The sequence below is a fragment of the Octopus bimaculoides genome, chromosome 18 (genome assembly GCF_046866305.1).
Source record: "Octopus bimaculoides isolate indiv1 chromosome 18, ASM4686630v1, whole genome shotgun sequence".
In the NCBI taxonomy this organism is placed as follows: domain Eukaryota; kingdom Metazoa; phylum Mollusca; class Cephalopoda; order Octopoda; family Octopodidae; genus Octopus; species Octopus bimaculoides.
This window is the reverse complement of record NC_142945.1, coordinates 49,664,632-49,676,554: the sequence shown is the minus strand read 5'-3', so window position 1 is coordinate 49,676,554 and position 11,923 is coordinate 49,664,632. Positions and strand designations below refer to the sequence as shown.

Here is an 11,923-nt window from a genome sequence, read left to right as displayed (position 1 = left end):
TTAGCATGTATGTATGTATGTATGTATGTATTTATGTATTCATATATGCATGTATGTATTTCTGTCTGCAAATGGAGGTCTTTGTGTCAGCAATGGTGGACAACTCGTGCTGGTGGGTTACTACCCCGTAACTCAGAGGTTCGGCAAAAGCGAATGATAGAATAGGTACCAGGCTTATAAAAAATATGTATTGTGGTCGATCCTTTCGACGTAAAATTCAAAGTGTTGCCCAAGCAATGTTGTAGTCTAATGGCAAGAACAATAGATGAAAGATAAAAAAAATATAAACATTATATTAACGCAATTACAATAAATTCAATTTTATTCCTTACGTACGTTTTACATTGTATTACATTTTATAGCCCCTCCATGCAATGTTTCAAAGCAATTCCATGATGAACTACAAGTGAGCATCATGAGAAAATTTTCATGAACTGTGTTACACAGACCAAATGATTCTGTTTGGTTACAATATCCACATGAAGTTTGAATAAGTAACAAAGTGGTTGCAAAGAATCACAACTGTCACACGCACAAGGGTACAAAATATATACAATTTGTTGAACATAATTTCTCCAACATTTGCATTTTATATCTGATCCAGTGTCACTACAAAATACAACGCTAACGACAATAGTATACCGGAAGCAATATGGTGGGTAATACATTACACGGAACTAAGTATACACGATTTAATATAATGCTATATAAACATATAAAACCATACACAGATACACACATGCGCACACAAGCATACATACGGATAGATATATTTCTCAATATAAACAAGATTAAGAGAACTTCTACTAATGATGTCAGGCCATGGAGACATGATAATTTGACAGATTTACATAACATACCTTGAATCTCCAAGCAATCTTTCGGGCACAGCGTAAATTATAATCCGATTTGAAAACTGGCAAGCTGATACCGAAAGAAACACGAGAACAGAATAGAGTGGAAATTCCTGAAGAATTATACGCCATGCATGCTTGCGTAGCTGAGACATCGCTCATTCATTTTAGATACAAAAATTCCACCGCATTACATAATTTTTCAGATCCGACATTTTCAGCAAATGCAAGCACATGGACAAAAGTTCTGTTGTGCTAAAGTACACAATCCTCACCGAAGTTTGAGAGAATCTACTAAATTGTAGCTGTCTCACAAACTTTGGCATCTTCAACAACCAGACTTATTGTGAGTTCTTCTTTTCCTTCCCTTCTTTTCCCGTTTTCATTCAAGTATTGTCCTCTCGCTCCTCATTTTGCATCAGTCTTCTTTCTTTTCTCGTAATTCTCAAGGAGTCCTAATTTGAAACAGCATGCCCTATGTTCTTTGATCCTGAAAGACTGCTTCAAAAAACAAAACAATGTATATAAATCTGCGGAAGTATCGTATCTCCATGGCACTAAACTCTATTAGTAGCACTTAATTAAATACTGTGTACGTTAAATTAAATGTATTTCTTATTGGATGGAATACTCTTTTTCTCAATGGAAACATCTTTACAATTTCCTGAAATGTTGCTTCAAAATATTCGATGTAACATTGCCATCAATATTCGAACTGCACTTCTGATTTATTTACAAAATAACACACACTCCAACTTACAGCAACATAATCTTTATTACCTCCACCTTAGCGAAGGCGGGGGTATTGCTTTCAGTCGTGTTTGTTTGTTTGTTTATTTGTTTATCCGTGGACCACAAACCGCTGGATGGATTCGGATGAAACTTTCAGAGATGTTTGGCCTCGTAAATGGCACGAACTTATTCGATTTTGGGATTGATCCGGTACCGGACAAGGATTCTGGATTATTTTTCAGTTTTTTTTTTTTTACCTAATTTTCTATTTTTTTCTTTTTAGTATTCTCGTTTGTGAGAGCAGTTGATTTAATTTCAGATATTCTCATTTTAAAAATCATTTCTACCCAATCGTTGAGCGCCCGTTGGTGTTACCTTGGGAGATGTTTGCGCTCTCTGAGTGCTCTTGTTTATATATGCATTGGTAACATGACGACGATTGCGGTAAACAAGACTGTTTTGAACCTGACCTGAAAGAAAATGCAAATATGTTTATTCAAATATTTTCATTGATGAAAACTGTACATTCAATAAGTAACGATTTCAGTAATTCCACATCATTGTGTCTGATAATTTGATATTGGTTTTCTATGTTTTATGTAGAGTATCACTAATAATGCATTTGCAGTTGGTATAATAATGCAGCTCAGTGAAATTATTTGGAGACGTTATGATAATAATAATAATAATAATAATAATAATAATAATAATAATAATAATAATAATAATAATAATAATAATAATAATAATAATAGTCATAGTAATAATAATAATGACAATAATAATAATGGTAATAGTAATAATAATAATAGTAATAGTAATAATAATAATAATAATAATGATAATAATAATAATAATAATAATAATAATAATAATCGTTTCTTTAGTGGACACAAGGGCCGAACACAAAACAAATAGAGACAATACAGACCTCGGGACACAAAATTCGAGTAAACAATAATATAACAATGACAATTAACAACGTAATTAAACAATAAAATTTCGCAAAAAGGGAAGTTTCTTACAGGGACAACCGAGGAACCCAATACATTCTGGTTATTCTGACAGCCAGATGCACCTCAGTAGCCGCCTCTCTGCTTTTCAACTGAGGACGGTTTTGTCGCCCTGTGCACATCTCGGACAGGTCGTCTGACAGCACCTCCGTGTCTGTAGAGATTGTCTCGAACTGTCAAATCTCTCCGGTAGCACTGCTAGGCGATGGATTTCTGGAAGATATACGAAAGTCCTCCTGAAAAAACCAGTTAATTGGTCCCTTCCGACGTCCAGAGTTTCCATGAAGAAGTCATCGCTCATGCCTCCCACTAATCCCCTATAGAACTCAATGGTGGAACTTCCACCGACCGCGCTGGTTGACTGGCAGAAAGCTTTGAGCGCTTGCCGGCACGCCAGGTGCCAAGCGCCCTTTCTTACTCTACGCTTGAACCAGGATTGTAGATCTGTCAATGAGACGAGCTGCAGAAATTCCTGCTCGACATCTGTTCACCGTTAAGAAAGTGCTGGAGATGCTGCAGCGGGTGTCTGCGCATCATTAGCCACGGTATGACAAATCCTCCACTCAGCGACTGCTGACAGCGGCTGGACCATCTGACGAGTGGAACATGACCATTATACAGGTCAACGATGAAGCAAGGAGCTACGGCCAGCCGGTAGTTGACAAAAGAAGAGAAGTACGCATTCGCCACATGTGTGTTTCAACATCCTTAAACAACCATTATTCAGGGACGTTTTGAGCGGGATGGGATACGCGATCCTGAATAAAATTCTAACTGGGCCCCACCTGCGAGGTCATGCACTGTTTATATTGATATGAGATCACCATGTCGTGTACATATGGTTGTGACGCATGTGCCTGGTGCACCCTTATCAGACGGGTAGTCATGACGGCTATGTTGGGCTTCATATAATTTACCTCAGTCTCACTTGGATGGCATGCACGGCTCTCTCATGATAATTATAGTAATATGTCATGACAATTCACAGCTTAGCCTGCTGGGTATGATGGGAAGTGTCAGCTGTCCACAGCCAGCAGACTAAAGTGACACTTGTTTACCCGTCACAGGGTTCTTGAAGCATGACTAGTAAACAAGTGTCACTTTTGTCTGCTGGCTGTGGACAGCTATCTCTTTCCATCATACCCAGCAAAATAAGCTCTGAATTTTCATTACATAATAATAATAATGATAATAATAATAATAATAATAATAATAATAATAATAATAATAATAATAATAATAGCAACAGCAATAATGATAACAATGATAATACTGATGATGATGAGGATGATGATGATGATGATGATGATGATGATGAAGACGCTGAGGCAGTACCAGACAGTGGCTCTCATGGCTTTTGATCTTAAATTGTTGGAAATATTATCATGGACATCGTTTTGTCTTCGCATAAAAAATGAGCTACAGCAAATATTCTGCTTAATACCACAGATTTGGTTATCAGGTCTCTTGATGTGCACCTCTGATCACAAGCAGGAGTATTTGGGGAGAATCATAGCCATGTTTTGAGAGGAATTCTTTGCGATTTGAATAATTCACGTTTGGAAACATCCACCTATAAGCTGGCACTTAGTAGAAATTTGCAATAGTCAAAAGTGGCCGAAGACTTTTGCTCGGTATTTCATATGCATTCAGGAAAAAGACAAAGCATATGATTATATATATATATATATATATATATATATATATATATATATATATATATATATATATATATACACACACACATATATCGATGCTATTATGTTAAACTGTCGTATGTCCAAATTTGGCAAACTTGAAAGGCATGCAATATGTTATGTCCGTGTAACTTAGCAAAGAATTAGTATCTTCGTAATCCCTGCAAAACATATATTAATGTGTAGATATCTTGACTAGTAATGCAAGTACAATCTCCCTTTAATAAAATCACTACGTTTACATTGAACTACCACAACGATATCGCGCTTTTATTGTTGCGAGCTGTCTTTAGTGTTATTATCAGTCCTTTCCCTATTACTGTAGTCTTACTGAAACGGCATTTTACCGGCCTTTCCAGTATATCTCCGTTATATCAAAATTACATTGTTTGATTATTACAGTAATATTCATATTGGCGTGAAGAAGGTGTAATAAACTCTTATTACAGCGGTAATATAAATATCAATATTTCGTTAATGCTGCCGTGTTACAAGTATGTTACGTACCTCAGGCCTGCTGGTGTCGCTCGGAAATGAATTGGACTGTAAGAAAGAGATGTTATATTGTGAAATTGAACATTCAGGGCAAATTATATATTCATTATCTCTTCTTCAATATTCACATGCTAGATATATTATTAGATGAACTTGTGTTGCATCATATGCAGATCGGATGAGTAAATACCAGTAATACACTATGTTTGGTCAGAGATGACAAAAAGGTAAGTTCACAGTAAAGCAGGACGCAGCTTTGTTTCTTTCGCGTATAGTATCTTCGAACTTCTTTGTCCAGTAATAATTTGTGCACTTCATTTCATGGACTCCCACATTATATAGGGCCTCATGTCATTATCTCATGATATGACATTGGGGAGAGGTCATTTAGAACGTATTGTCCGTATTATCTGAGGCTGATATGTCAACTAAAGGAATATCAAAACTACCTTTTGACTAGTCTTAAATCTCAGCCGCATATTTTAGAAGCAATACCCTATAAACGGAATATTTATCCGGTCATAAGAAGCGATATTTCAGGCCTGAACATGAGCTGAACTTTCTCAATGTGGCAAATGTCATGAAGCTGCCTGAAAAGCATGTGTAAACAAAGCAATAACCTAAGATACACATAATTCGAATGTTGTTTGCATTCCCCAATATTTACATCGATTCCTATCAACACAGTCGTCCTTCCGAATTTCGAACCTGGATGATATCATAATATTTCTAAAGTTAAAATGTGATGATCAGATGATGTATAATCATCCGGATGTAACACAGACCTACATCGTGCTGAGACTTCAGCATCCTAGGAACCTCTTCTAGTATTCGATATGAGCTGATATCTGGGTCTATATCAATAGATATGTATTACTTAACAAATTCACCAGTTTTTTTTAAATGAAACTTAAAAGAACATAAAACTAACGCTAATACCCACGAATTTAGGCATATCTCATGCAGATGATATAGACACATTGGGTATACCATACATGCAATGCAAATAGAGCTATCCTATCTGTCCATCAACAACCCTGCAGCAATCAGATCTATGTACGAAGACTACACAAAAACATATTATCATTACAAGTTATACAGGGGCCATAACCAGGAAACAGCTCGAAACCGAAAGAGCTATAATAAGCATGAATGATCAACTGAGCATGCCACTGGCACACATTGTTTATAGAACAGTTTTAAGGATCATATTCTTTGTACTACATAAAACAATCAACTCTGAATATTGAGATATTTACAAAATACGCCAGAACAACAAAATATAAACCACTAAAAGGAAAAATGAACTCTAGATATGCAGTCATATATAAAACACTCTAGAGCTACACCAATCACCTCTTAGCACGTTGCCGTATATAATGCAATCTAAAACTAGAGAAGCATCTCAAATACGAAATTGTTACCCAAACAAAGGAAAACAACACACACGCACACATACACACGCATCAAGGAATATATTTTCTCTAAACACAACATTTACTATGAGTGACAAAGACATAAGGAGTCGACGTGACGGGCAAAATTTAAATCTATCTGTTACTGCTGGAAGGTATGAACATAAAGAAATACTCGCGGACAAAAGAGAGCATGTGTGTGTGTGAGTCTCACATAATCAGCGGCTTTACGGCTTCCCTTAATATTTATTAGTACATGTCAGTATGAGAAATTTTGTACTTAGCTTATTGAATGTATGACTAATTAATTCGGGCAAATTTCTAAATCCTGTACGACAGCACGATGAATGCAGACTTAATATGCCGCACAAGTTAATTTTTGTTCTGCTGTCTTTTCTATGAAGCTAAACTATGGAGATAATTATTCATTTTATTTTCAAACTGACGCTTTTTTTTTTCGCAAATATTCACCATGAGTTAGGTTATTTAATCACAATAAAACTTGAGAAAATTTCCACGTGATATGTAACAAAATTGTGTAGCATATATTGTTACTACTAACACTGGTGCAGTTAACAAGGATATTCACTAAACAATAGTAGTAACAACTGAGCCCAGAATAATAAGGATATCTTACCTTACAGGTTTCGGCATAGGCGAAATCATAGTATCTATAACAGTAGTCTATATGATGAAGACAACGATGAAACTGTTTGTAGCGCCTGAGAAACAAATCAGAAATTATTGGAGAAAATGAAAATTTTCAATTACCCTGATGTTTATAAACGTATTTCGTTCTGAAATGTAAGCAATTCAAAGTGAAATTTACATCTTATATTCCTGTCGTATGAAAACTAAAAGTAGTAAGCAAGACAAGCATATTTAAGTGATTGTTGCGTAAACCTAAGTGAACGACCGTCCATCTTCCTCAGCGAAATATATATTCTACTGAATCATAGATGTCTTTAAAACGGAAATATGCCCCGAGTTGTTCCAACAGAGTAAACGCCGCTAAAATAACCGAGTGTAGCAAGCAGTGGTCTTAAACAGAGTGGTTGGTAAAATCAGTCATAAAATAATGTCCTGGTATGATTTGGAATACGAATACTGCGAAGAATTCGGTTCGACGCTCACACGGATGCGTCAATGCGCCCATAAATACATACATATATATATATATATATACATATATATGTATATATATATATATATATATATATATATATATATATATATATATATATATATATATATATATATATATATAATATACATATATATCTATTTACACGTATGTCTATATATACATACATACACATATATGTATATGCATATATATACATATATATATATATATGTGTGTATATATATATAGCTATGTTTATATATATATATATATATATATATAAATATATATATATATATATATATATATATATATGTAAACATATACATATACACCCATATATATACACATATACACATACATACACACACATACAAATATATATATATATATATATATATATATATATATATATATATATATATATATATATACATATATATATGTATATATATATATATATATATATATATATATATATATATATATATATATATAGAGAGAGAGAGAGAGAGAGAGAGAGAGAGAGAGAGAGAGAGAGAGAGAGAGAGAGAGAGAGCGGGGGAATGTGAGGAAGCTAACAATGTATGTGGTAAGCAGTTTGAATCACAACCATATGATTTTGTGTACAGTCTCACTTCCGGCATGTATTTCTGCAATTGGCTGCCGAAAGGTTTCTCATTTGGATTTGGTCGGGGGAATAGCAATAACTGAACGAAGCTCGTCGTATCTATTTCTTTCTATATGTGTGTGTATAATGCATAAGCACGCATACAAGCGTGCACGCACACGCATACAGGAACATACTCACTTATGTGTGTATATATGAAGGTAATGTTAATAAAATGATTAGAAGCAGTTTTACCTGCAGAATGTTTTTCCATCCATGATTTTAGTAAAATTTAGCTTGGCCATTGGACAGTGTTTGCTTTGCATTTCATCACAATTCTGGGCCTCTGCAATACCTAAATATTGATAAAACAACAGACAGAAAGTAAGAAATATAAATTATAATTTTTAAAACATGTTTGAAAGAACAATTGGTGATTTTATTTCGAAGAAGAAAAGAAACCAACGTCCAACAATGTAAATTTATATATAATTTGATACTGGATTGGTGTGGCACATTTTCGTTAAACTTAGGTTTGAGAGATTTCGCAATATTGCTAGCAGTATAGTTATGGGACGGTTTTGCTTTTTGCTGACTATTCTGTTTGTGAAGAAAAATTGCTTAATAGGTTTGAAACGAAAACTGTTTCAGACCTACTTTTATCAGCATAAACGTATGATACTTGTCGATATTTCTACGAAATGTAAAACAAATATTTCTTTGATTACTGCTGTTGGCAGACATAAATGCGGTTTGAGGATTGATTGGTGTTACTGATGGATAGCATATGTACTAAGAGAAAGTGTTTCAGTATCCTTCATTCCTTATCATTCGCATAATGTCTTCCCTGGTGTCAAAATAATGCATTCGTAGCAGCTGTTTCATGTTCCACTGATTCCAGTATGGCGCTACACTGTGCCTATTTAACGATAACGCCTCTAAAGAAGTGACTCCGTCTTGTCATGCGAGAATTTATGTTTGTCAGTTCCACTGTCCTTTTCTATTTTTGTCTCATTATGCTAATATCGTACATGATGTAGTTTCCATACGAATTCATACAGACGAGAGGAAACAATCAAATAACAATGATTTTTGTTAGGAAAACCAACACGAATCAGTTTCTCGACTCGATATTACACTTGTATTCTAAGAGCACTGGGGTCTAACCAAGTAAGGTGAACTTGTGTATATTTAGCATGATTCTGTAAATATAGTTATTATTTCGTCATACATGTTTGACTGAGAGCGAATGCGTATGTAATTATTATAGTTAGTACTTGAGATTCTAAACGTACAATTATATAAATGAAACAAAAATATCATTGCTTCACACACGGTAAATAGTATCATGAGGAAAATATTGTGATATACATATATAACCTTTCATCATGGATAGTCGGATTAGAAATATATGCAAATGTATATATGCTGCTAAATAAATTTATATATTCATATAGATAAACATCTAGACTACGGTGACATTGATAAAAATTACATACGGGTGGATTAAAACTTGAAAACAGATCGCGTTCTGGGAATATATGTATGTGTAGATATATATAGGCTCACAAGCATGTATGTATGTGAGTGGGTGTGTGCCTGTGAGCGTATATGTGTTTGTAGGTAAACAGAAAGCTAGGTAGCTATTTCTCTAAACTGAGATAGATCGATCGATCGTTTGATAGGTAAATACGTACATAGATAGATAGATAGATAGATAGATAGATAGATAGATAGATAGATAGATACATACATACATACATACATACAGACAGACAGACAGACAGACAGACAGACAGACAGACAGACAGACAGTCAGGCGGACGGATGGACGGATGGATGGATGGATGGATCGATCGATCGATCGAAGACAGAATGTGACATTCTATGGATTTCAATAAAAGTTAAGAATATTTAAAATAAAATTAATTTACCAAAAATGAGAAGAAAAACACATATATGACCTTTCATCGTGGATATCACTCTTAAGCACATTTTCTTTCGAGGCTATGCGCAACTGACGTAGGTTGTTTCATGTAATGTAACCTAATTTATATGGATTGGTATTGTGATAAAATTTGACATATTTATGATGAGAAGTAATAAAAATGACATTTTTATAATTTACCACAATGAACAATTTATTACATGAATATATACATATATATTTTTATTTACAAAAGATCTGGCAGAAACGTTAGTACGCCGTGCGAAATACTTAGCGTTATTTCGACTGTCTCTACATTCTGAGTTCAAATTCCGCCGAGGTCGACTTTACCGTTCATCTTTTCGGGGTCGATTAAATAAGTACCAGTTACGCACTGGGGTCCATGTAATCGACTTAATCCCTTTGTCTGTCCTTGTTTATCCCTTCTATATTTAGCCCCTTGTGGACTTTAAATAAATATATATTGTTTATTTCCTTTAAATTTAATGCTTTGGAATTCTGATGAGATCGAATTTGCATTTAATCGTTTCAAGGTTGATAAATTAATTACCAGTTGAGCCTTGGGTTCAATGTAATCGACTTCCCCAACCTCCACGGAAAGTGCTAACCCTCGTGCCAAAAATTTGAAACCAATATCAATGCTTTGAAAATTTAAGGATTAACTAGGATGAGGCAGCTTAGTATTTTTTTACTGTAAGAATTAATGATTTCACCTGAGTGTTATAAAGAGGATTAAAATTTATATATTCGTAATTCAATTTATATTTAAAACATAAAATGTATTGATGGTTTTATATATTATGCAATTATTCAAATGTAGATATGCATAGACATGCCTCACACTTCACAGCATAGGGCAAAGAATCCTACGAAGGCACTATCCATAAAACTAACTTCTGCAATTTCACAGGAAATTCAAGCATGATACGAATACATAAGCGTAACTTATTCGGTAACAGAATATTCTGTTTTAATAATAAGAGAAAAGAAGATACGTGGAAATACAAGCATGTGTTAGGTTACGTTTAACGATAAGAAATGACGGATTTAATACGCATTACATCAGAAGCATTTGAAGTAAAATAAATTGCTGGAATGAAGAGAGTAATGAAAAAGTTCTGAAAATGACGCAATTTTGACTTTCATCGAAACTCTAATTTTAGATGATAATTACATACGACCGTTCATGAAAGATGATATTGTAAAATAATGATTGTGCTTTTAACCTTTTAACATCGACTGTGTTATATTCTGAAAGTGCAATTTTGTTTCCTATTAGAAATAGATTTCTCGCGAATCCCAATCTATTAAGGAAACAACAAATAAAATTGTTGTGAATTGTGGATGTTCACTAATATTGCGCAAATAAAGAGATGATTATACTTATTACTTCTCTTCGTTTTATATATATATATATATATAAATATATATATATACTAAGCATTCAAAACACGTCACGCTGAAACTCTGGCAGCATTCTGATTTATTTTGCGCCAAAAGCAGAACTACCTGAATGAAAAATATTCAATAAGGATTGAATATTCATAAAGATATTATTATTGTTAATAATTTCTGTGGTAAATATAATATATTCATGCTGACCTGACTTTGCCCAACGTATCCATAACAACTTGTGTTATTCCATACACTAACGGCATTATAGTGCTTGACTGTGTTATTAGCGTGGATACATGAGCCATGGTTCAGCAGAAAGTATTGTTAAGACAAAATGATTAGATACCTCATTTTGTTTTTGTATTCTTTATTTCTATACACAATTTCGTAATTGAAACGTGCAATAATATTCTCTGCCTCGTAGGTAATGATAACATTGCTGTGTGCAAGGAATGTAATATTAAGCGTCACTATGCTGCCAAACATGAGTTACAATATAATGAATTAAACGGAAAAAGAAGGAAAATACATGAATTGAAGAAGCTTAGTTCGCAACAAAAGAATTTCAAAAATCATGTTGGGAAAACCAGTACATGTATAAAAGTTAGGTCTTTAAAAGCTGAAAAATTGGTTCAGAA

The 11,923-nt window shown here is 34.0% G+C and overlaps 1 protein-coding gene across 3 annotated transcripts; it reads right to left on the bottom strand.

The window, feature by feature from the left end:
• Positions 1 to 304: 304 nt before the first annotated feature.
• Positions 305 to 10,013, bottom strand: LOC106877823 (uncharacterized). 3 transcript variants are annotated; one of them, XM_052974416.1, is made up of 5 exons: positions 9,907 to 10,013; positions 8,198 to 8,297; positions 6,844 to 6,928; positions 4,804 to 4,839; positions 305 to 2,056 (listed from the first exon to the last, which is right to left on the bottom strand). In XM_052974416.1, exons 1-5 carry the CDS (start codon positions 9,935 to 9,937, stop codon positions 1,997 to 1,999), a joined length of 312 nt encoding a protein of 103 aa, XP_052830376.1. In that variant the 5' UTR covers positions 9,938 to 10,013; the 3' UTR covers positions 305 to 1,996. The 3 variants fall into 3 exon arrangements, with proteins under 3 accessions (XP_052830376.1, XP_052830375.1, XP_089222282.1); XM_052974415.1 differs by having other exon boundaries at positions 9,877 to 9,990; XM_089366156.1 differs by lacking the exon at positions 9,907 to 10,013 and adding an exon at positions 9,442 to 9,620.
• Between the last annotated feature and the right edge of the window lie 1,910 nt (positions 10,014 to 11,923).

Bases quoted from the DNA above. Each gene is read 5' to 3' on its own strand.
- LOC106877823 (XM_052974415.1), bottom strand. From the start codon at position 9,937: ATGTGCTTAAGAGTGATATCCACGATGAAAGGTCATATATGTGTTTTT. The intron at 4,840-6,843 runs GTAAGATATCCT...TCTTTCTTACAG, and splicing joins CCTATGCCGAAACCTGTAAG to TCCAATTCATTTCCGAGCGA. The intron at 2,057-4,803 runs GTACGTAACATA...ATTTTCTTTCAG, and splicing joins GCGACACCAGCAGGCCTGAG to GTCAGGTTCAAAACAGTCTT.